Consider the following 26,561-nt stretch of genomic DNA (forward strand, 5'->3'; position numbering starts at 1 on the left):
ATGGGAATAGTTTCTGTTTGGGATGATGGAAAAGTTCTGGAAAGAGATAGCGATGATGGCACGTGGTGAGTGTACTTAATGCTATTGAACTGTATACTTAAAAATGGTTAAATGGTCAGCTTCATGTTATGTATATTTTACCGTAAATAAAATGTAGTAGGGGGAGTGGAAAAGAAAAAGAAACCATTGGCTGATATATGCGTAAATATGCAGGCTGCCACAGCCCCTGTAACTGGTCAGAAGCAGCAGCAGATATTGATGACTTCCTTTTTCTAACCACCCATTCCATGGTGCCCTCGCCCTCTGCCAGCACCTCAGGTGGTCAGGGTTCTCCACCTGGATGTATTGAATAGAGTCTTTGTTCCTGAGAGACCTGAGTTCTTAGCAGCTCTGCCTTTATTAGGCTGCCCTGGTTTTTCCACTAATTTCACCATGGACATGGAAACACTCAGATGGAGCCCAGTGAATCTGACGTAGTCCTGCCCGCCCTGATTGTGCAGGAGCAACACATGTCCCCCTCTTGGCAATTGAGGCCCGTCATTCCAGGCATCAAAGTAACGCCTCTCTGCCTGAGGGCTCAGTAGTGAGAAGCCCAGAAAACCATATGACAGTCTCTGCTACCAATTTATTGTGGTCATTGTTGTATCCTCTGGTGGAGACCTTCCTTCCTGAACACCTGAAAAGTGGCCTAGTGCCACGTGGGGGGGGGTGGGGGGGTGAGGCAAGAGTAGACCCTCCATAAGAGAGGAGAGCCCATGCCTACTTTTATTCCTTAGTCCCCAGACCCATATTTTCTTGTCATTGGGGGGAAAAATACTCTATGTGGGTCTCTGAGTCAGGCCCTCAGCACTCCAGCCTTAGAGATGTTGCCTTCCAGCTGGACCATAGCTGAATCCTACATAGACCAACCCTTCCATCAGGCCAGCTCCCCCCACCCCCCCACCCCCGGGGGATTGGGTATGCAACAAGACCTGAATTCCGGGAGCGTCAGCTCTGCCTTACTTCTTTTGCTGCAAAATGAGTTTCTTGTCCAGAAACGTGGTCGAACAGGATTAGCAGGATTGTTGAGGAAGACCTTGAGGAAAGCGGTACTTCTGGAAACATTTCAGGCAGGGGAAGTGGCTGTTACAGCACGGGGGCACAACACTGCCCCTTCGAAGGTGCAAGAAGTCTGCGTGAGTCTGGTTCGCTATATGAGCCAGTCCTGGTTCCTCCCTGCCCTGTCCTGGATCAGAGAGGAGGGCACTCTGGCAGGGTTTCCCTGACTCCTGGGGCAGTTCTCACACGGCAGGGGTGAAGCCGCGGTGGGAGACTGGGGGAGATTTGCTGGGAGAGCAAGCAGTGAGTCTGAGTATACAATGTCATGTGATCAAACATAGCCCAGAACTGCAGGTCAATCATGTTGAAACTATTTGCAGCGTTTCTTTCAGAAATGCATTTAGTCTGCTGAAAATGCAGATTTTTTTTTTTTTTTTTTTTTTTTTTTGCCTTGCTAAGATTTCAGCGGATAACAGAACTATTTAAAGACTAAACGGAGACAATTTTCAGCATCTCCGGCAAAATTCTCTTAAATGAATTCTTGTCAGATAGACCTCCTTAAAGATTATAATTGTGTGGTAAAATTAAATTAAACAGGTTTTACACTCTTGGCAAAATCTCCTAAATGAATTCTTGTCAGATCAAGCTTTTAAAGATTATAATTGTGTGCTAAAATTAAGCTTAACAGGCTCGACACTTCTGTGGTTTTTTCATGGGCTCCTACGCGAGCGTGTTGGCCTACTGATGATGAAGGTGGCGCCTCACACGGGCCCCGGTACTGAAAACACACAGCTTTGAGTTCTGATTCCTGTTCCCGGCTCTGACAAATGGTCTGTGGGCAATTAGCGGGTGCCTGTTACTTCTGAATTTCTGTTACTTCACCTTCTCAAGGTAATGATTGTTCTGTTGCCGTTTCACTCGAATATGTGTCATGTGCTCCTTCATTAATGTGCTCACATAGCAAGCAGGAGAGGAAGAGTGAGTAGAAATTTGGATCTGGAAATATTGGCCCAGATGCTGGGTGGTAGGCATTCTGGCAGTGAGACCCTCTGTGGTGGACAGTGACTCATCTTGAGCAAACAAGAGCCACAGCCCACACCAGCCTTCAGACCAGCCGACCGGTCATTGTCTCCCAGTTTGGTTAAAATAACTATAGTATCTATGTCTTCCAGTTTTCCATGCTAAAATTCTTGATATGGCCCTTTGAAAGATTTTTCTCGTTCATTTGTGGTAGGGTTACCAACTTCGGTGTGTCTTTTTGTTTTGTTTTTTTGGGTTTGTTGGTTTTAATGTTTATTTTTGAGAGAGAAAGACAGAGCCTGAGCGGGGGAGGAGCGGAGAGAGGAGGACACAGAATCTGAAGCAGGCTCTAGGCTCCGAGCTGTCAGCACAGAGCCCGACGCGGGGCTCGAACCCACCAGCTGTGAGATCATGACCTGAGCCAAAGTCGGACACTTAACCGTTCAACCGACTGAGCCACCCAGGCGCCCCTCCCAGGTTTTGTTTTTAACTAAAAAGTATACATGTTCTCTGGAGAAAATATAGAAAATACAGAGAAGCACAAAGCATGATCTCGTTACACAGTGCACATCTTGGTATGTAGATATCCAGTCCAGTCTTTTTTAGTTCATATAGATACATAATCATTTTCTTTTTTAATATCATAGAGTTTTATAACAGCTTGTTTTACTTGGCTGCAGATCATGGTTAAAAATAAGCCAGAGGAAACGTTTTTCTGTGGTAGCAAGTATTTTTTACTATATAATTTCTAATGACTGCATAGCTTTCCACAGTGTGGATATACCATGATTTATTTAATAAATTAGAGGGTTTAGAAAAAGATCCACAGTCGAGCAACTAAAGCCATCCCCTAAGGTTATTGTAACACATAAAAACCATCCACAAGCTCTTTGACACCCACAAATCCTCGAAGGAATGATTTTTTGTGTGAAATAGTTTTAGCTGTCAATCATTTATCCTCAATGTCATGGTTTCTGTGCTCTCTCCAGGTTGTTAGGGGGTGATTATGGATTCCTGTCAAATGAGATGTCTACTATGTATTCAACATGAGGCAGTTTGTGTTTTCCTCAGTCTGTTGCTCTCCCGTCGGAGGAGGTTAAGCAAATCGGAGTGAGCCAAAGGGAAATGGGATAGGCATCCAGTGCTGGAAGGTGCACCACAGACATGCCCAGGGGCCCAGAGAGCCCCACCCAAGCAGATTAGACTTCCACATAAATACATTTGTCTTGATTGTCACATTGCACCCAGGGTTACACCTACATGCATGAAAATGCCTCCAAGCCTGATTTTCAAAGCTGTTTGCCTCCCCTGTTGCTTTTTAACCACCCAGCTCAGAGGCATTTTTTTGTGTTGTATCTATCAAAGATGATTAAGGGGCTGGGAGAGTTGATACGTAAGGACAGATCAAGAAAACTAAATATTTACAACTTGACTGAATGACAGCCACAGGGAAGATATTATAACTGTCTGCTGGGCTCAAAGCAAGGAGGAGACATTGTTTTGCCTTTCCCTGTAACTTGATTTTCGGGATATCTAAATTCAGAAAAGTTCTCTGAGCGTGACATCATGTATGCTAATTAGATCATTGTGTCAGTTAGAAATTGCATTTAGTTGCGGGGTAGCAGAAACTTGGAATAGCAGTGGCTTAAACAAATAGGGTTTCGCTGTCCCTCCCGTAACTTGAAGCCCAGAAGTGCATTGTCTCCGGCCGTATTGCAGCTCTGTGGTGACACTGGGGCACGCACACCGCCCACCTGGGCCTCTATCATTCTGAGCATTGTTTTCATACTCATACTCACCTGATGTTCGAAGAAGCACGACTGCATTCCAGAAAGGGAGAAGGCAAAAGAGGCCCCGGCCAGCTAAGACTCTTCAAAGAGCTTTCCCGGAAGCCCACCTCCTGATTTCGGTTTAGAGCTACATCTGCCACAAGGGCGGGGAAATTGAGGGGCGTTTTTGTTTTGTTTTGTTTTTAAGTCGCATACGTTGCTGACCCCAACAATACCAGGGTCCTTTTACTAAGAAGGCATATGGGATGATGGATACTGGCTCGGCAACCAGGGGCTTCTGTCACAGTAATTTACCTCTTGGAGATTCTGGCAAGTCTGGACTGCGAGACACAGTGATACTTGCCGTGATGTTACAAGGCCCCACTTGTAAAACGAGCCCTTGAGATCTAATTTATTTACTTCTGATCACTCACCTATTTCAATTCATTCATCGTAGCTCACCCTGGGTTGGCACTAAATAAACCAGCCATCTCAACAGGCCAGAGTGGTAGAACTACAACTTGTTACCAAGTTCCATGCACTTACCATCACCTGAATGATTTGTTTCAAAATACTGCAAGACAAGGAGAGGGGCGCCTGGGTGGCTCAGCTGGTTGAGCGTCCGACTCTTTGGTTTTTTTTTTTTTTAAGTTTATTTATTTATTTTGAGAGAGAGAACAAATCCCAAGCAGGCTCTGCGTTATCAGCATGGAGCCCGACCTGGGGGCTCGAACTCACAAGCCATGAGATCATGACCCGAGCTGAAATCGAGAGTCAGATGCTTAACCTACGAAACCACCGGGGCATCCATCTCTTGATTTCTGCTCGGGCCATGATCACAGGGTCATGGGATCGAGCCCCATGTCAGGCTCCACGCTGAGCACTGAGCCTCCTTAAGATTCTCCCCACCCCTGACCCCTCGCTTTCTCATGTGCGTGGGCACAAGCTCCCTCAATCTCTCCAAAACAAAACAAACAAAAATACTCCAAGGCAGATGGGGAGTGGATGAGGATAGATGAACTAAGACTTACCATGAGTTGCTAATAATTGAAGCTGAGCATTGGCTACACGGGGGGTTATTGTACGCTTCTCTCTGCGTGTGTAATGACTGAAATTTTCCCAGTCAAGACTTTTTAAATCCCCTCTATTTTTACGTTACTTCCTACGAGGACACCACTACCGCCCCTAGCTAACGGTGTTCGGAGAAGCGAAGGCGATTCACACAGTGAATGACAGACTGAGAATTCAGCCCCAGATGTGTCTTTTGTCTGACTTTGAAGCCTGGGCTGCAACTCTTTGTGCTCAAAGAACGCGTGCTTCCCAGACAAGGGCCTGAAACGAGTTAGAAACGCAAACTTTTGGGTCCCACCCCAAGACCTTTTTACGTGACCTCTGTGTAAAGGCTCGTACGCACGCTCCGAGGTTCCTGGGCTGGCTACGTGTTGCCTCCGGGACCACAGCTTACCCGACTCGTCCAATTATGACTTCCTTAAAAAATGCGCGAAACATTCGAAAACGTTCGAAACTCTCCGTTGAAACAAAAAGCCTAATGGCGAGTCACTACTTGGCAGCGTAAACCTTTTTTATGAAGCATTTAATTCACAGCAGGCGTTTTTCTCAACGTGGAGCCTCTGCTCTAGTGCTGGGCCCTACGGGCCTATGTGTCAATTAAGCATCCTTCTGACTGTATGTCAGCTGCTACTAATCACTGCCTGCTGGACACTTCGTTCGGTTTGTTCTACTTAAATAAACCCTTTGCTCCTGCTCACTTAAGGTGTTCTGAGGTTTCAAAAGCCTTGAGACTTACAGAAAACTCTCCAGGTGCCTGTTCCAACCTCCACCAGCCGCAACTCTGCTTACTCACCTGCATGGAACTTGCCCTAAAAGACCAGATTTTTCTCCCTAGCGTCCTCGGTCGTCTTCTGTCACATCGGCCCTCTGTCTTTTTGAAAGAAAGGGCACTGTGGGAATTAGACTGAGTCCCAGCTCTGCCCCTTGTGTGTTATTTGGGCAAAACGGTTCACCTCTGGGCCTCCGTTTCTGCACATGTGCAAGGGCATTGCTGTATGGTCTCCAGGGGCCCCTCTGCCCCCTCCTTCTGTGAGCCCACAGAATTTGGTTTTTCAGCACCCCCGCCCCCGCCACCACCAAAATATCATGAGGACACAGATTTGTGCAAAGACCACCTGACTCTATTTTTCCAGTCAGAGGATCCAGCATTGATTTTTACTGGTTTCTCTTTTCGAATAACACATAGCTTAATGCTTTGTAGTTCATTCGCTTCAGATCCCTTTTAGAACAAGTAAATGAGTGAATGAACGAGGCCTGTCCGTCTGAACTATAATCTGCTCTCTTAAGAGGCTGGACCCTCTTTGCTTTTGAACATTCTAAAACATTTTCTAGCTGATTAACTTGGTGGTTTTATGTATTACAATAACCTTCAACCGTGTACATTTTTAATGTTGTTCAGCAACATCCATAACAGAAGAGGCAAGGACGTACCCACAAGAGAGCAGCCATCAAAGCCATCCCCGGCGACCATCGCTGTCTAGGTCAGGTCCATGCCGGTTCCTGTTGAAGGTATAAGCGTCAGGGGAACTTCATTCTTCTAAGAACCATCTTTCTCCAATTAGAGTAATTTTAAGCAGGTATACGGTAGTTTGCTAAACTTATAGGAAAAATAGCATGCTATGAAATAGCGACTATAACAAATAACACAGTGCTAGGCATGCCTTAAAAAGTACTGCCCACCCCCTCTCTTTTCTGTGCTGTGTGTGAAGTATGTTTCTGATTTGTTTTTCAGGGCAGCCTTTGGTAAGGAGTCAGAAGTTCTTATTGGGAACCTGGGTGACAAATTAATCCCTCCGCAAGACATCCTCCGTGATGTCAGTGACCTCAAAGCTTTGGCCAACATGCATGAAAGCCTGGAATGGTTAGCAGGTCGAACAAAGTCAGCTTTCTCCAATCTTTCTACATCCCAGAGTAAGTATCTATCATGGCGGCTGTTTTGGGGACAGCAGAGGAACTAGACTGAGTAGTTTCATTGGAAATGTGAGTGCGTGTACATGTCCCCATATGAGGGACGGTCAGGTTGTCAGAAGGTCTGTGCTAGATCCGTGCAAGAATTCTGCTTGGGCTGCGCCTTACATCCTTTGTGGTTCTTCTAAAGGACGAAATCTTGGCTTTCCTGTGTGAGACGTGGAAGGCCAAAAAAGGTTCGTGTTCACATAGCTTGATGTTAAACCTTCGAAACATAAAATCGTGTAAGAACACACCATTGTGTCTCAGGAACAGAAAGCAATACCTTTGCCCTCCTCACAATAACTTCTCAAGGATGGAAACAGTATCTCAGAACTGAGCACACAGCTGATGTTTTCATTTTAATGAAAAAGTGTCTAACAAGAGAATAATAGAAGTGACGAAGATGCTAGGAAATAAAAAAATGGGAAAAACAGTTATTCCCAGAAAGAGATGGATGAGAGATAACTATAGGATTCAAGGAAAGGAACGTATAGGATATGAAATAAAAACAGGAAACTTTTTTCCATTGAGGACCATTGACTCTGAGAGACATCATTTGAAAACTTTAAGGCCCATAAACTTTATTCAATAACTATAAAATAAGTATTTTTTAAATTTAAAATTTTTTTAAGTTTATCTTTTTTAGTGTTCATTTATTTTTGAGAGAGAGAGAAAGAGAGAGAGAATGAGCAGGGGAGGAGCAGAGAGAGAGGGGGACAGAGGATCTGAAGCAGGCTGTACACTGACAGCAGAGAGCCCGACATGAGGCTCAAACTCACAAACCATGAGATCATGATCTGAGCCAAAGTCAGATGCTTAAATTACTGAGCCACCCAGGTACCCCTTATTTATTTATTTTGAAAGAGAGAGGGAGAGAGAAAGGGAGAGGTAGGGCAGAGAGAGAGAGGGAGAGAGAGAATCCCAAGCAGGCTCTGCACTGTCAGCACAGAGCCAGACACGGGGCTCAAACCCACAAAGTGTGAGTTCATGACCTGAGCTGAGTCAAGAGTCAGACGCTTAACCAGCTGAGCCACCCAGGCACCCCAATAAATCCTTTTTTTTAAAGGCATTAGTTCAGAAGTATGTGTTAGGCAGTTAAAATAAAAGCAAAGGAAAAATGATGGGAAGAAGGAATAAAGGCACTGACAGATTTGAGTGCATAAATAAACAACAGAAAAAAGTAACATAACAGCAATAACATGAAAGAAACGATCGGCTTTGAACTTAATATTAGAGTTAATGTTAGGAGATAATTAGAAAATACTTGCATTGTTTGGACTGAACTTCAGTGTAAGTTATTATCATTGTCTTTTGAAAAGTCATTATTTGATTAACCACGGTTTCCAGCCTAGAGATGGGAAGAGGTGTGGCTGAAACTCACAGGGGTAAATTCTCCCCTGCCATATGGACCCAGAGAGTCTCGGAGTCCCTTGAATGCTCACTGCTTAACTGGTCTCATGCTGATTGGGTAGCTATCCTGAAGGTCAGTAGCAGGTGGGGAAAATGGACAGAAGGAAGGAGCTTTGAGCAAGATTATAAACTCTGCTTTAGAAATCCTCTTGAAATACTACTTTTTATTTATACTTTTATTTTTATACTTTTTATTATTTAGCATTACTTTTTCTCTGAGGATAAAATTATACATATTTATTCTCAGAATCTATAAGAATTGGATAGTTTGGGCACAGTGTTGGGCCTGCGCAGATCTGTAGATATCCTTGAAAGGCCCTCAACTTGCTAATCCTGTCATTATCAGGCAATCTGTTACAAGCAGTTGTCTAAATTATCCGTTTTATCTCCCAGTCCCACCCCACTCCACCACAAAGAAAAGTCAGAGCTAATTGCCCTTTTGATAATTGCCAAATAAACAGTCCCCTAAAGGGACCCCGTGCTTCTTTTCCCGGTTTTTCCTTTGACCCTTACAAATGCCAGGCTGGTTGGGTTGGCTTATTAGTGATGATTGGAAGGGGTCCTCTCGCTTGGTGGGCCATCAACATCTAATGTTTAATAATGCAATCGCTTATTTCAGTGGCTCAGCATTCCAGATTTCTGTTCTGTCCATTTTAAAAGGGTTTTTACACAGCAAGACAGTACATAACCTCTACAGCAAGCCACTGCCGGGCTAACCTGGCATCATCTGTTTTCAAAAAGAGAAAGATGTTCTCTGAGTTACGCTCAAGTTTGCAATTGCACAATTTAGCTGTTGTCTTCATGTCACTGAGAGTCCCTAGTACACTTGATGTCTAATTCTTGCCTTTAATCATCTCTGTTATTCTGACAAAGATCTCTTCGACCACACCCATTAATACTTTGTCTCCTGTGCTCAGTTCCATTATTATAAGTTATACTCTCTCGGTTCCTTTCACGGTGATTATTCCACCCAGTGAGTGATTTAAGTGACTGTCAGCATTTTGATGATCAGTACAAAACCCAAGTGAACTATAATCACTACTTATGTTGTCTTTGCTAAAACAAAGCACCAAGCAAATCTGGTTTATTCCACTAACAACGAGCCTAGCTCACCCACACTCGTCTGTTCTTCGAATTCCCAGGAGAGGTGCCCATTGATGTTTATAATTTGAGCAATGCAGGGAATTCTCTGATAATGGGTTACTTTGATTGCCCCATGTCAGTGTGACTCTAGAAAGGGAATAAGGGACAGGTCTTTATTATTCTTTTGAAAAGTGAACTAAATGATCACCTCAACAAAAGCGTTTCCAAATCCAGAGACTGGATAACATGAAGGGAATGCCAGCCTTTTATCTAGCACTTATGGATCCTCAGCAGGATGGGAAGAAATCCAGAAAAGATTGTAGGTTTATTTCTTGTTCTGCATCCTGTTCATCGTTTGGTATGGTAAATACCAGGCTTCGGTATAATGCGGAAGCTATTAATGTGAGAGAGTAGAGCAAGTTGGCAGAAAATTATTTTCATAGTAGAATATTTGTCCAGACAGTACAGCAGGACTCTCACCCTCCCGAAACATCCCACGTCATACAGAAGAGAGTATAGTGGGCGCTTGGGTGGCTCGGTCGGTTGAACATCTGACTCTTGGTTTTAGCTCAGGTTATGATCCCAGGGTCCTGGGATCAAGCCCCATGTTGGGCTCCATGATGAGTGTGTTGCCCACTTGGGATTCATTCTCTCTCTCTCTCTCTCTCTCTCTCTCTCTCTCTCTCTCTCTCTCTCTCCCCTCCCCTTCTGCCCCTCTCCCTGCTCATGCTCTCTCTCTCTCTCAAATAAATACAAAATTTTCTAAATATTAAAAAAACAAAAAAGAAGAGAGTATTGCCTTTTAGAGGTAGGACATGGTTGCCCATTTGTCCAAGAGGTCAAAGTTGACCATTTCTTCAAAGATAATTTTTCTTTTGGTGTTTGCCTAAATGTCACTCTGTCTCTCTATACTCAGAGGGTCTCTTCCCCTCAAATAGGTCCTGTCTACATCAAAGGCACTGTTCTTACTTTTGTCCTACTGGAGTCCTCAGTTCCTGCTCCATTTCTTTAGGTAACCCCCACCACCCTCATCTTCCTTATGCCTGTTCTACTTAGAATTCTTTCCAGTGAAAGAAACAAACTAACTGAAAGAAAAAAAAAATAATAATGCATTGACTCATAAAACTGGTTAATCAGAAGACTTCAGGAGTGGCTGGATCCAGGTTTACAAGACATGCTTACACACCTCTGCATGGTCTTTTGTACTCTCTCTCCCTCCCGCTTTCTGTCTCACTTCTTCTGTCTCCTGGTATTTTCTCTTTATTCCTTTCCATCTCAGGCAGGCGCTTTGTATATGGCAACATCCTTGGCCACCAGCAGTCCCGGGATTTATTTGATCCCAGACAAAAAGAGCATTTCTGCCAGGAGCTCCAGAAACAGTTCCAGAAAGGTCTTGGGTTGACCCAGCTTGACCTTCTTTCATGAGTTTCTCTGATTCTCCTTGTATAAATCTTGTTTTCTGAGTCTGTTTTTCTCCCTACCTGTACCTCAGTCTCTGTCTCCTACTCCCAGAACTCTTTTATATGCAGGACATTTTCAGTGCAAAGAAGTTGAGCGGGATCATAGTTAGCACTGGGCGTTCAGGATCTAGGTTTATACATATTTTCCCTCATTGATCACAATTTCAGCCTTGTAGTACAGATTCCAGATAACATCTGCCCTTTGTAATATCTGCTGTGTGTAAAAATCCTAAACAAAGACTCTGAGATTAACTGTTATGGTTAAGAAAATTCTCAGCAAATGTGACCTACATAAAAATTATTGGAGTGTATTCAATTTGAACACTAATGCTGTTCTTTTGTATTGTATCCTTTTGTTTTAGGGATGTGTTGCTTTTAAAAATAGACTACAGAGGACTACAAAGGGCTCAAGGGTTTATTCTGTCTGCATTGCTTCCTCAGGGGGCCTCCTCTCTGGCTTGGCGTCTGTAAAAAAAATCTCCAGGATTAGAGATTCTAAAACATCCTTGATTACATATTCTGCTCTTCAAGTAACCTTACCGTCTGGGAGGTCTGTCTTTTTCTTTCTTTCTTTCTTTCTTTCTTTCTTTCTTTCTTTCTTTCTTTCTTTCTTTCTTTCTTTCTTTCTTTCTGTCTTTCTTTCTCCAAAGTCCCTTTGCTTCAGTCTAAACCTCTTTCTTCTGTCGTATTCTTCAGAAATTAAATGTTGGCTGTTTTCTCTGTAAAATATTAAATGTGTCTGAAAATATTTCCCTGGCCCCTACCTGCCCATCTCTACAGATTAGATAGACTAAGACTTCTGGCCTGAGGATCCCAGTCTCTGAATCAAGAGCAACCAAATGTGGGAGAATTAGGAGCCCAGAGCAAGCCCAAGTTCACTGACACTCTCTTGGATGGAGACTTGGCTGTTTGTGAATGTGGGCCCTTCTGTAGGTGACTTTGACCCAGGCTTCTCCACCTCTGCTCGCAGTCCTCATTACCAAAGTTCTTGCTGAACCCACATGCATGGATGATACACAATAAAATGCCACACCCTACTCTTTTCCAGTTTAAGAAACCAAAAGGTTAAAATATCCCTCTAACCTCCAGACTGAGTAAATGTCATAATTTTGGTTCCTGGAATTGGTTCTGGAATTGTACTATTAGTTACACAATTATTTATCCACTTCCTTTCTAATTGTAAAAACCGTTTTTAAGCATACAGTACAGAAGTGTTAAATACATTATTGTATAGCAGATCACTAGAACTTTTTCATCAAACTCTATACCCATTGAACAATTCTCCATTTCCCCTCTCTCCCAGCCCCGGGGAGCCACATTCTACTTCCTGTTTCTAGAAGTTTGACTTTAGATACCCTTACATATTTGGAATCATACCGAATTTATCTTCTTGTGACTGGCTTATTTCACTTAACATAATGGCGTCAAGCTTCATCCATGTTGTAGCATGTGATAGGATTTCCTTCTTTTTTATGGCTGAAAAATATTTCATTGTATGTGTATACCACCTTTTTAAAATTCATGCATCTGTCAGTGGACGTTTGGGTTGCTTCCAACTCTTGGCTGTTGCAAATAACGCTGTAGTGAATATGTGTGTGAAATTATGCTTCTTTCTGGAAGTGAAATTATTGCCAGGGATCTTAGAAACCATCTGGTCCAACTCCCTTATTTTGCACACGAGGAAATCGAGGCTTCAGAATGGTCACGCTGCATGTCTGTGCCTGAACTGGGATGGATCCAGCTCTTCAAATTCCCACTTTAATTTTCTCTCCGCTGCATCATTGTCTTGACTGGGACCAAGACAGTGCCAGCAAGGCCGTTCATGCCGTATTTCTATTAAAGCAGCCCGGAGGGTCATCATTTTTTTTTAAACGCAAGCACTTTAATGCCAACATCCAACCTATGATCATTTCCGATCATCGTTGTCAGTGTGTAACCAGAATTTCTAGGCCTTAAATATACAGGATTATTGTACGTATCCCTTGTGAATGTCATCATAGTGGTAGGAGAACATTTCTCGAATTTGTCACTCTCTATTTTTGTTCTATGGGTATTCCCTAACTTAGAAGCTCCACCTGTCTTGTTACCATGTTAGGTAATATATTCGAGATACTGCACTGCCCTATCCAGTAGCCCCTACCCTTGTGTGGCGAATTAAACTCAAAGAAAACTCAAAATTCAGCTCCTCATTTGAATGCTCCACATTTACAGCACTTCAGTGTTTCCCAAACTTAGCAGTGAATTCTCTCACCACAAAGCACCTCACAGGACTTTTCTTCCATGGAACAACTTGTGGGAAACACTGCCCTGTGCTAATATTTACATAATTGGTTCAGCATCTTTCATGTCTCCCAACACAGGTACAGGGCAGGACAGATGTTTTACTGTCGCAGGAATATAATTTTGTATAATCGGCAAACGCGCACGCCATCAGATGGTTTGTGTTACAATTTGGTTGATTATTTGATTTGTGTGATCATTTTTAGAAACGTTCACGTCAACCAGTATAAAATGACTGTGGTTCCCTTTTTTGCGTGTTGCAAACCTGGCTGGTACACTGACCTTTCTCCAGTCGCTGTTCTTCCCTCATGGTTCCTGAAGACTCCAGCTGCTCATATAATCCCTTACCTCCATTCACTGTTGAATGCTAGTATGTCCATTGTGGGGGTCCAGGCATGGATTTTTTATTAGAATTTTTATTTCGGAAGAGCTTTAGATTCAGAGTAAAGTGACAGAAATGTCAGAGTTTCCTTGCGTCTCACACCCATTTCTCCCGACTGTTAACATCTCACATGAGTACTGACACACTCCTCACAACTAATGAACCAGTATTGATACCTTATTATTATTATTATTATTAACTAATGTCTTTACTTTATGAGACTCTTCCTTAGTTTTTACCTAATGTCCTTTTTGCGTTCCAGGATACCCTCCAGGATATAATATATTTAGTCATTATGTCTCTTTGAGTGCATCTAGACTGTGACAGCTTCCTAGCCTTTCTTTGCTTTTGATGACTGTGACTGCTTTGAAAGGACAAGTGGTCAGGTATTTTGCAGAACGTCCTTCAGTATGGGTTTGCCTAATCTCTTTTCGTGATGAGACTGAGCTTATGGGTTTGGGGAAGGAAAACCACAGAGATAAAGTGCTATTCTCATCAAATCGTTTTCAAGAATAATTCCTATCAGTGTGACTTATCACTGATGATGTTCTGGGATTGATTTTTATGCCTCCAATTCATGTAGTCCTCTCTAGACAGTTCCTTCTGAATTCTGGATCGACTTTCCACTTATCCACCACAAACTGTTCTGTGTATCTTCGTGGTGACTATTTTTTAACATGATGAATGAATGCATCTATTGTAAGCTCAATGTTTGGGCAAGTTGAATCGCTGCTAAAAAAAAAAAAATAGTTATCTACCTTAAACAATTATGCGGTTGATATAGATTATATAATCTTGTGGGTCTGAAAGTCTGTGTGTGAGAGGAGCTGTTTTTTCTACCCTGAGCCACTTGATTAGGGCCTATAGCTACTTCTTAGTTACCATGTGTGCTAAACAGTCCCTAAGAAACCTACACAATTGGGGCGCCTGGGAGGCTCATTCGGTTGAGCGCCTGACTTCGGCTCAGGTCATGATCTCGCGGTCCGTGAGTTCGAGCCCCACGTCAGGCTCCATGCTGACAGCTCAGAGCCTGGAGCCTGTTCCAGATTCTGTGTCTCTCCATCTCTCGGCCCCTCCCCTGCTCGTGCTCTGTGTCTCTCTGTCTCTCAATAATAAATAAGCATTAAAAAAATTTAAAAAAAAAAGAAACCTACACAATCCTATTTCAGACAAAGCTGTGCTGAGATGAAAAGAGTTATCTGAATTTTCTTTATTAAAAAGTCTTAACCCATGTTCATTAGGTTCTAATGTGCAATGTTGACTCAAAACCTGTGTATGAGTGAGACTGGCTTCCTGAGAAATGTACTTCTCAAAGTTGGCCTCACATCAGTTGTAATCAGTTGAGAGCTTTTCTCATCCTGATGCTGGGCCCCGCTCTCAGAGATTTTTCATTTAATTGTTCCAAGGTGTGGCCTGAGCGTTCCCAAACCAGTCAGATCAGAGGTCCAGAACCAGTGTTTTAAAGGATTGCTCCTCAACCTTGGCTTCTATTAGAATGACCTAGAGAGCTTTCGCTCACACCCTCTGGGAGAGATGCCTAGACTACTGTGCTACTGTGCTTTTTATCATCTCCTCAAGTGATTCAACAAATAGCCGGGATGGAAAAACACTGATTTAGAGCCCCTCCCCGTGCGCCCCCCCCCCCATGTCTTCTTTGATATCTCTTCCTCTTTATATTGGGGAAATTCTCTGTAGTTACTTTGTTAGTTCTTCTGTTCTCAAAAGCTTGGGATTAACATGACTTCCCATTTAATGGACAAGAACACCAGACACAAAATGCACTTTGAGTCTATGCCAGAGTCAGGACAACAACCCACTTCTGCTTAGCAGCATTTAGCTCGTCAAACTGTGTGTCAAATTGGGTTAAAAATAAAGCCATTCCGGGGCACCCGGGTGGCTCAGTCGGTTAAGCGGCCGACTTCGGCTCAGGTCACCATCTCGCGGTCCGTGAGTTCGAGCCCCGCGTCGGGCTCTGTGCTGACAGCTCAGAGCCTGGAGCCTGTTTCAGATTCTGTGTCTCCCTCTCTCTCTGACCCTCCCCCGTTCATGCTGTGTCTCTCTCTGTCTCAAAAATAAATAAATGTTTAAAAAAAATTTTTTTTTAGTTAAAAAATAAATAAATGAATAAAGCCATTCCTCCTACCCTTCTCAGGACAGCCAAAGGAGAAGGGCACAAGGAATCCTTGTCTCTCTTAACACGAAAGACTGCAATTGCCAAACCAATTGATTGAATGTGGAAGTGTTTACAAGTCAACTGTATCACTGAAAATAAAGATGGAATAGGTCCAGGTGTCTGTATACTCCCATCCCTCACATACGTAGTTTTGTGGTGTCCCAGGAGGCCTTTATGCATTGCCTACTATAATTTAACATTTTCTAGGAGATGGAATATGAATTCTCCCATGCTGGAGCTCACTATCGTGGGCTTTTTCTGCCTTACTGGCAAACGTAAGATAAAACGTGGACCCCTCCACATACTCACACCTACTGCTGTTTGTTTTCCTGTGTTGACACAAATGAGAATAAAAATGTCCCTAGCCAAGATCTCATGGGACGCTGTCCTGTTTCAGCTTTGCGTTTGTCAAACTATTAAGCCAGAGTTTTCCCTGCCATAATTTCATCTGATTATTTTTAATTAGAACTCCACGCGTGCTAATTCCTCTCTTGCTTCGGTATTTACAAGTTTCAAATATTTGTAGACTGTTATCAGACAGCTCCTCACCAGGCATTGCTTAGTCCGACCCTGCATGTTTCGTTTCCCTCCTCGTCTTTCTGAGGTCAGGCTTTCTGTGCCATAATCAGTTTTTAGTCTTGCCAGTAGTCATTTTCTTAAACTGGCTTTCCTTCTGTGGCCTCACTCTCACCTTCCTTCCTCTATCAGTGATGCTGCCCACATTCGCTGCCTTTGGTTAATTTCATTTTTACCGAGAAAATTCAATTACCCCTGGCCTTACATCTTGTTCGTGAGTTTCCTGTCCACTGTCCGACTCCGAATTTATTTTGATCTTACCTAATTGACGCTGCTTCTAGTTCTGTATGTGCTTTTCTCACTTTTGAAAATAATGTCCCAAGTCCGTTTCCATGTTGTACCCAGTTTCACAACTAATCATATGTTTTGTAGGAGTAAAAACACCAAATGACGATTTTGCGATGATTCTGTTTTGTTCACTTTCAGTCTTCATTGTACTCTGTTGTTTATAAACTGCTTGAAATTCATCCTAAGGACGGACTGTGTGAAAAGCCCCTGTGCTCAGGATGCTCACCGATTCGTAGGACTCTGTTGAAACCCTGTTGTCACTAACAGTAGAGATGCTGGTGCCTCTCTCATTTTATGACAAAGACCATCTGGACCCCTCCAGCTCTTTCTCCGCATTGATGTGCTGTGCGCTCTTACTGCTAATTATCGTTCCAGCTTCAGGCTGATCCATGTTTCTTTGCTTTCAGTACACTTTAAGCACTGATACACAATGGTCAGCCCTCTTAACATTTCCACCCTGTGGTTCCCTTTCCTCTCATTGAGTGCCCTCACGTGGCTCCTGACTTGTGGCCATTTTTGCCTGTCCCTGAATACCTACGATGTTCTTTTAGTTCAGAGACTCTTTCCGGTACTTCTCCTGGTCTAGGACGCAGACAGCACATATGTGACTTTGAAGTCAGGTACACTTGGGGACACGTGAAGGGGGTTATATCACCACAGGGAATTTATTTAGCCTCTCTGAGCTAAAAAGGTGTCTTTACCTGTCAAATAGAAACCGTGATACATACTCCTTGGGTGGCCATAGCCATTAAATGAGATGATGAACTTGGGAGCTGTTAGCAGGGTGTTGTGGGGACTCCATATGGGGTTCCCGAGGTCGCTACTCTCAGTGTTCTCACTAGAGCTCTCACTCATCGCTCTCCTCCCTTAGTGCTGGGCCTAGACTTTCCTCCCGCCCCTCCCAGCTCCTCTTTGATCTCAAGTCCTACGGTTGGTTGCGTTTAAAACTCTAACATCTGTGCTCCCGAATCATTTCTAGTAAATCACGGCTCTCAGTCCACAGGGTTCCCCAGTGTTTCAGAGGTCATGGGATGTGTCTGAGAATGGACCTGCGTCTGAAAGTCGCCTCTGTGTACAAGTGCCCATCTGAGAAGCCAGAGTTGAATCTCAAAGAGATACCCTTTTTGGTCTTCAAAACTGTGAAAAGAGGACTCTGTTATTATTTAAAGACAGAACCAGAAACAATTCCCTTCTTGTCAATCAGCTGGTCATCTGTAGAGTTCATGGTCCTGTCTGCATACTGATTAGGAAGCAGTACCCGACCTCCCTCAGCTCAGAGGTGATTATCAATTGTGAAGCTATAGAAGGCCAGTGCTGTGGGCATTTCAGTGTAATTATGGAGCTCTGAGTATCTCTCCATAAAGAATTATGTGGCTGTTTCTTTGAAAATGCCAACATTTGTATCCATAAGGGAAATATTTTATTAAAATATGGTAATATCATGGAGACTTAAGTATGGTGGCTGGGAGCTTCCAGCTGAATGATTGTATCTTCAAGCAAAACTCCAAAGTGGAAACCGGAAGAAGAAATAAAATTGAAAATCTTTGGGAAAAGGAGGAGGCCGGAAGAAGTTGGAAAACAAGGGAGGGCTCTAAAATGGCCTCCCGAAATGACAGAGCCAGACAGAGAAGAATAGTGGAAACGCAGGATTACCTGAGCCCCCACCCGAGCTGAGGTGAGGAGTAGCTGTTAGGGCAACAGGACTTGAGCGAAACAAAACCTAAGGGGACTGATTTGGCTGCCAAATAGGAAACCTCTTCTAATGAGAATCGAGTGAAAGATTGTACCTGAAGGCACTGATTGTACTATTCAATCTGAGCTCTTATCTAGAAAAGCCCTGAGATAGTTGGGTGCTTTAAAACTTGAGATAAGCCCACTAACCATGACTTAATGAACTCCTCACTAGAAAAAGAGTATGTCTCTTAATTTCTTCACCCTTGAAACTGAGTTTAGGTATGCTGCAGAGTTGAGTGGGTAGGAGAGACGAATCCTGACAGGAAAAACAAAGAGAATAGAGGGCTGGCCCAGATTTAATGGAAGAAATCACCATCTGTGGAGATTGAATTTAGAAAAATGTTCTAAATGTAAACTGGATATGCTTTTTCAGACAGCTTACTTATTAATCAATAGTGCATAAGGACCCTTTCCAGACTGCCAGCCCCAGTAAAGCGTAGCAACGGGGCGCTATGTGCGAATCGTGTGTGCATGCGACAGTCCCAAAGGGCATCACGATGACGGGAATGGACTCAACATTTAGATTGCATTTCACACTTTCAAGGTCCTTTGTAACCATTAATTCTTAATCCCTTATCCCTGCCTGAAGCTTTGACGGGCCAGTCTTCATTCTCTCAGTTTCACAAAGCATGATCGTGAAACAGAAGTTTGACCATTGGCCCGAGGTCAAATGGGATGGTGACAAAATCTAGACTAAAGCCTGACTGTTGTCAGAGTGCAGACGACGGTGCCTAGAAAAACAATACAATCACCTGCTACTGCTGTGCCTCAGAACGCCAAGCCGGCGTGCCTCTGTTTCCCCGCAGAGATAGTGCTCTTCTTCGACTGTCTCCCAAAATTACAACAAGATGGGTGTGATGCCGCCTCCTGGTGTGAATGGCATTGAGTGTGCTTTAAAAGGGGACATGGGGATAAATGATCCTGACATTTCACCCGTTTTAAGAAGGTGAAGCTTAAAAGCTGTACCCCTACCACCCCCGACAAGGATCTGTCCTGGAGCCAAATTTTGTAGTCATGGATTTAGGGAAAGGTTCTCTTTTACTTTATTGTCCTGAATTCAGTACTATAGCTTATATCCAGTATTAGAAATCATACAAGAAAAATGTAAAAGACCTCTTTCTTCACAGGAGATGGAGGGACATGCCAGGTGCAGGGCCCTAAGACACAGTGTTGTTTATTAACAGCAGTTAATTCTGCACACTAACATCTTTGAGCTCTGGTCATTGAATCCCGGGTGGATTTGACTGTGGTCCCTAACTAACAACTTAATCCAATTGTTATGAAAGGAAGCATAATGAGGACTTTTCTATAAGAGTGATGAAAAACCCAAGTGTCTTTCTGGAAACCGAGAATATCTGATCAGATTCTTCAAGGAAGCAAAAATCCTGTAAATGTCAGAAAGATGTCACATGCCGGAAAACCCCTTTGGTCAAATTCATCTGAAGAAGGTACTGTTTGTAGGTGACTTTTCAGCACGTCTGTCAAAAGCTTCTTGCTACAGATAAAAATTCAATAACCTTTCACTGTGGATGTGCCACAATTATCACTCATTTAAAAACAGTCCCTCTAATAGAGTATTTTATCATGCTGGACAGTCTCTGCGTTGTTCATTATTTAGTGTTTGCTAAGCTGATGGCACTTCCACAGTGCTTTTCTTATCTCTCCTTCTTCAGAATTGGATTTTATATTTCCTAACCAGTCAGATATGACAAGTCATTTTCTTCCCTCTTGTCTTCTAAGAAACGCAAACTTGATTTTTTTTTTTTTTTTTTTGACAATCAGCACTTAAAGATTAAAGTTATTGGAAATGTCTGTATTAACTGGCATTGGGACGTTGTACTGGAGAACTACTGATTTTAATTGCCATTGAGGGTTTCCCCCTCGTCTTTTTTCTTCTTTTTATTTTCCAGTATGTGTGTGTTCTAGATCTCTTTGGAGCCTCATTCTTCTAAAACACACAGCGCATGGCAAAGGTGAGGTATTATGAAGCCTGATGTTGTTAGAAGACAAGACGAGGTATTATCGGAATTATTATATTATAGAACCTCGGTAAAGGTGATGATAAGCTATGTAAGTGGGTCTCTGTATATAAAGATTGTCTTTATGTGAGAAACTTCCTGAAAGGAAAAATGATAAAGTCGTTAGCCTAATACCTGGGGGAGAAGTGCCAGTTCAAACAATATCGCTTTCTATATATAGCTCATTATTGAGAATCTTAACATTCTAAGTCTGAAAAACATTCAGTTCTCTGTGGTTCTTAGTGAATTCTTTCCAAAAGAAGTGTATACTTTCTCCAGGCTTTGGAACTGATCTGTAGCACACAGTTTTAGGTGTTTACCTTTTAGTCCAGGTTTTATCTTGGACACTGTCATGTAGTTGTGCTATTTTCTAAATAAGACTGGGACTGTTCTCTTGATAGTGAGGAATCCCTGGGAGCTTTAGGTGAGACAGCCTAAACAAAGGATCAGAATACGGTGGCCCCATATCCTCTTCCTTCATTGGAAACTCTGGGGGTCCCCTGACAACCTGTCCATTTCCTCTAAGAGAGTCTCTTGCAACAATTTTTACGGCAATATAAAACTTCACTCGAGAACTGTGATGACACTTGGCCTTTTATGGTACAGTCTTTAAACAGTGATACCAGGGTACGGAGAAAGCACAGAGAGAAATTCTTACCACAATATTAATGTTAATATTTATGGATTATTATTGTAAGCACCAAAGCAGAAATAGCATCAGTCTTTCTTCATACAGGAATTAGAAAGGCCATCCTTCCGGGCTGGCTTTATGAAGAAAAATATTTGCTCAGACTTTATGCAGAGAAAGGAGATGTTCCGAACTTCTGTCATGTCTGCTACTAAAAGAGGGAGTGTGAGGAAAACTCCTTCGTGTTATTTGTTTAAAGGTACCACAGCCCAATTACCACATTTGCTCAAGCCAGCCGCCTTGGGACTTTTCACAGAAATCTTGGAAGTGTGCTAGAGAAACGCCCCCACAAAAGACTCTTGCATATGCTGCTGTATCTGCCTCGTTCCACGAAGCGGAGCATGGGTCACCGAGGGACAGATGGCTGCCCCACACACCCCCCAGTGGCCGGAAACTCCTCCCACAAACAAGCGGGGAGAGGTGCTTTTCTTCAACACTATCCCCAGGCTACCCATGGAATACTGAGGCAAGACCTACATCGAATGTTATGCTCCTGCCTCATTTCTGTTCTTTAGTCCCCGCGTGACTCAGCAGACAAGCATGGGCTTGGCCTGGGACAAGGCACTTTTAATATCATCCATGCAATTGTCTATATTATACATTTCTCATAGGATCAAGTTCAACTAAGGTATACCCGATATCTGACGTACTGCCTCGCAAACAGTGATCTCTTGGTAAAAGGCAGGTTTTTCTCCCTTCTGCTGCTTCTTCTCTTTAAAGCCTGTTTCCCCATTCTTAGTCATCTTGAGGATATTTTATTTCCGACTCTTCCATTTTGCTGCCAATATTTGCCCATAGTGGTACCCAATGTGAGATGCCCAGGTCTGTGTCCGGTTGTCTCCCCCTTCCCCTGTCCTACCTGTTGATGGCTGGGCCATTCCGCCTGATAATTTAATGTCACTGTCAAGGGACCTGTGACGTGTTGCACTTTGAAATTCGACTTTCGCCATTTATGTTTCACAGCCTTCCAGAAGTCACGTGGTCGTGGAACTCAGGCATAGGACAAGGGTGTATTTATTCAGGGTCACAGTGAGCAAAACTTCAGGTTAAACCTCAGTTCTCATTAAGTGACTTCTCAAGCGTGCAGTTGAGTGTGTCAGGGTGGGAGGGGGAGGGGGGGGGCATGGAAATGAAGAAGCTGCCGCATGGTGATTTTAGTAAAAAACAGGAAGAAAAAGAACAGACCATCCAGCCCCAGAGCCCTTTTAGCATCGAGGGTTTCTGTCTGTGCTCAGCTCCGTTCTCTTTCTCATTAGGGATTAACTTACATGTTTCATTGAGTTGATTGTTCATATAATTTGTTGTGTTTTGTTTTGTTTTCGGTTAGACGTCTTATAAATTGTTTTATTTTTTAATATTTATTTTAAAAGTTTATTTATTCATTTTGAGAGAGAGAAAGTGCAAGCAGAGAAGGGGCAGAGAAAGGGAGAGAGAGAATGCAAGCTGGTAGCACAGGGCCGGATGCAGTCCTCAAACCCATGAACGGTGAGATCATGACCTGAGCTGAGATCAAGAGTCAGACGCTTAACCGACTGAGCCACCCAGGTGGCCCTAAATTGTTTTATTTCTTTTTTTGTTAACTTTGGGACCCCAAACAATCTTTTCTTTTTAATGTTTATCTAGTTTTGAGAGAGAGAGAGAGCAGGGCAGGGACAGAGAGAGAGGGAAAAAGAGATCTGAAGCAGGCTTCCCACTGACAGCAGAGAGCCACGAGATCATGACCTGAGCTAAAGTCAGATGCTTAACCAACTGAGCCACCCAAGCACCCCTAAATTGTTTTATTTCTTAAAAGCAGAGTAAGTATAGACTGTTAAATGTCCGAGTAGTCCTGAATTTCCCTGGGAAGGCGTACTAGATACTGACATTTCATCGATGCCACATACAGAGGAATTTTTTACATAAATAAATATATATGTATGCATTAATTTAAAACATCTATCATAACTTTAAAGTACTACATTTTTATTAACTATAGGCTTTAGTCCTCAATAAAATCCTGATGGCAAAGTATAATTTAGTCTAAAAGAATAAGGAATTCAAGCCATTCTGGTCTTTCGATTATGAAGTGCAGAGTCTTAAGTGCTAATATGGTATTTTCTGCATCCGCTATTTGGGTATCTGATTGTTCGTTGATTTTCTTTGTATACCAGTGTCTCGCTAAGGATGGCTTAGGGTTTCACATATATCATGAAATGACAAGAAGGCTTCATTATCACATAGCTTCTTTTAGTTTCCCCAGAACCATTTGAAACATCTAAACAGTTGAAAAGTGCATCCCGGTAATATACTGAGAAACAAGAATAGTGAAAATAGCTATTTAGCTTGAATTCATTAGGGGTCAATTACCCATGTTGCAATTCACTTAATTTCCCACTTTCCACACTGAATTAGTTACGTGAATTAGTTAACAACCCAGCCACCACCGCCATATCAGCTAGCACTAACACTGCTTTCCCTCATCGGTGCTCCACACTGGCTTGGGTTGTAAACCACAGCACCAGGTGGAAACCATAGCCAACCTGGGTGTGCTGCACGGGGCCTAGGGAGTTCTTCGTGCTGATACGGAAGTGAACGAGGCCAGTGTAATTATCAGTATCAATAATAGAACCAGCGGAAGGCATAACTCCTTGAACGCAGCAGGCACTCAGTAAATATTTCATCAAATTAAATTAAATTAACAAAGTGCTTACAATAAGAGCCTGGAATCTGCTACCTTTCCATTTGCTAACCAGCTGGTAAAACCGTGTCTGCAAATGAGCCAACCCTTTTTCTTATTTCTGTAGATACTACCATTCCCTTTCTTCTTTCCTCTCGTTTCAAGCACCGATAATAAGTTACCTTATAGAGCACAGGAAGATTCCCTCCAAGTCATCTATTTATCTCCATGAAGAATTTCTCCTAACGTTGAACAGTATAATTACCTTTGGATCTTCACAGTATTTTTAGCCTCCAATGTCCTTATTTAAAGCAATATATTTAATTACATACCTATTTTATCCCTTGCCAAATGTGGATTTTACTTACTGAAAATGTTCCTTCTGACCTTCTACTTTGACTTGTAGACTTCTACTTTGACTACTTCCTTTCCTTAATCCTTCCTTCGGTGCTGGTTTGGGCCCAGATATTCAGTCACCAACTAATGAGCGTGTTGTGATCTAAAAGTTCTTTTTAAAAACTCTGAATGCATTTCCTCCATAGAAACATTGTTCTTTCTGGCTGTGGGATACGCGACATGATATTTAATTTCTAGAAGTCTCGATTTTCTCATCTGTAAGTTAGGTATAATGTTAATGCCTCTTTTTGATACTTGCCCTGAAAATCCACTGATTTTACTTCCTAAATATTTCTACATCTATCGTTTCTTCTTCATCCCTACTGTCGATGCCCTACTTCATACCTTCATTGTTTCTCGCCTGAATCATCTCAGTAGCCTCCTAGTGATTAGCCTGCTTCCATTTTTCTTCTCCTCTTACGATACAACTGCTGTGCCAAAGTGATCTATCTAAACGCAAATCTGACCATACAACTTGTTACAGTGGCCTGTCATCATCCAGTGGGCAAGATCCAGGATCTTTTTTTTTTTTTTTTAATGTTTATTTATTTTTGAGACAGAGAGAGACAGAGCATCAACGGGGGAGGGTCAGAGAGAGGGAGACACAGAATCTGAAACAGGCTCCAGGCTCTGAGTTGTCAGCACAGAGCCCGACGCGGGGCTCGAACTCACGGACCGTGAGATCATGACCTGAGCCGAAGTCGGCCGCTTAACCGACTGAGCCACCCAGGCGCCCCAAGATCCAGGATCTTTAACATGACTTAGAAGGTTCTTCACAACGTTCTTCACAATCTGTATCTCTGGGTTTTTTTTTTTTTAATTTTTCAACATTTATATATTTTTGAGAGCAAGCATGAGCAGGGGAGGGGCAGACAGGGAGACACAGATTCCAAAGCAGCCTCCAGGCTCTGAGCTGTCAGGACTGAGCCCAACGCGGGGCTCGAACCCACAAACTGTGAGATCATGACCTGAGCCGAAGTTGGATGCTTAACCGACTAAGCCACCCAGGCACCCCTCTAGATCTCTGTTTTTAAGGGCACTGAACTGCCCTTAGTTCTCCTACAATGCCCTGCCATTTCTCACCCCCTTACCTTTATTCAAGCTGTCTCTTCTGAGCCTAATGCCCATTCTGCTACCTTTTCTCATTCTCCTTCACCCATTCCTCCTTTAAAATGTAACTTAAGCATCAGCACTTCCAAGAAACTTTTTTTGGACCCTTTCAGGCTGAATTAAGTAATCTTCATCTGAGCATTTTACATACTGTATTGTGCCGTTTATCTCTTTCTATATCTGCCTTGCCAACCAGACTGTAACCACTTGGAAAGTATGCACTTGGTCTCTTTCCTGTTTACACCAAGTAGTATGGTACCTAGTACATAGAAGGGGCTGAAAAATGTGGATCGTAGCAATTAGCATAAATGACAAACAAATTGACCCTAACCTCCATTGATACTATTATTTCCAGTGGGGAAATACGTATCTCTGTCTAGATGACTCCAAGAACACAGTCCCCTATGCAGCAGTCTCAGAGAGAACTTTCCTTCCCACCTCCTACCCCTACAACCCTAATGCATCCCTAGTTGTTATTTCTAACAGCTGTTACTTACCATGAGAGTACATCTGAAATAATGTGATATGGACTATAGTTAATGCTGTAGTATAAACAAGAATAGCCTCTCTTTACAAGGGCAAGGTTGTGGCATAGACGTAGGAAACATTTTTGAAAGCCAATGAAGAAAGCCTGTCTGAAGTTGAGCTAAAGGAGAAGCTATGAGCCGAGTTAAAATCCTCCTCAAAAAAATAATTCTGCATTCACTCCAGTAGATTAAGTTGTTGATTGAGGCCCCCCAATTTTGTGACCATAGAGCAGCGGTTTCCATACAGTTCAGAGGGATCCTGAGCCAGCATAGTCCTAGGCTTTCCACTTTCTTTTTTTTAAATTTTTTTTTTAATGTTTTTTTATTTTTGAGAGAGACAAAGAATGTGAGTGGGTTGGGGCAGACAGAGAGAGCGAGACACAGAAGCAGAAGCAGGCTCCAGGCTCTGAGCTGTCACCACAGAGCCCAACGCGGGGCTCGAACTCACGAGCTATGAGATCATGACCTGAGCCGAAGTTGGATGCTCAACCAACTGAGCCACCCAGGCGCCCTCCACTTTCTACTTTAGCCAGAGCACCTTCTGAACTTAATGCCAGTAACTGGAGATTAGGTGTTGAACTCAACTCATAGTCTTAGCTATGAATCGTTCATGTCCACAAAGTCAGAGGCCATGAAGAATCAATAAAAGCTGCCATCTCCATCTTTTATGTGGTTCCTAGCAGATTTCTTCTTAAGACATTGGGGTAGGAAGGATAACAGTGATCATCTGTGATGCCTGAAGCCTACCTGCTTCTTACATTGCTTTGACACTCCCAGGCATGTAGTTTGTCAAGGAAGACACTGGCATAGAATTTAGGAAGGATATGGGGCACCTGGGTGGCTCAGTCAGTTAAGCGTCTGACTCTTGATATTGGCTCAGGTTATGATCTCACCGTTTGTGAGATATTTTCGGGCTCTGTGCCAACAGTGCG

At 42.9% G+C, this 26,561-nt stretch overlaps 1 protein-coding gene across 1 annotated transcript in view; it reads left to right on the plus strand.

Moving 5' to 3' along the window:
* Positions 1-26,561, plus strand: part of EXOC4 (exocyst complex component 4) — a 750,505-nt gene that overhangs the window by 625,729 nt on the left and 98,215 nt on the right. Inside the window, exon 14 of the mRNA XM_042925097.1 lies at positions 6,631-6,809. Coding sequence (XP_042781031.1) covers positions 6,631-6,809 — 179 coding nt within the window. The remainder of the gene's footprint in view (positions 1-6,630; positions 6,810-26,561) is intronic.

The sequence above is a fragment of the Panthera leo genome, chromosome A2, assembly GCF_018350215.1.
Source record: "Panthera leo isolate Ple1 chromosome A2, P.leo_Ple1_pat1.1, whole genome shotgun sequence".
Taxonomy (NCBI): Eukaryota; Metazoa; Chordata; class Mammalia; order Carnivora; family Felidae; genus Panthera; species Panthera leo.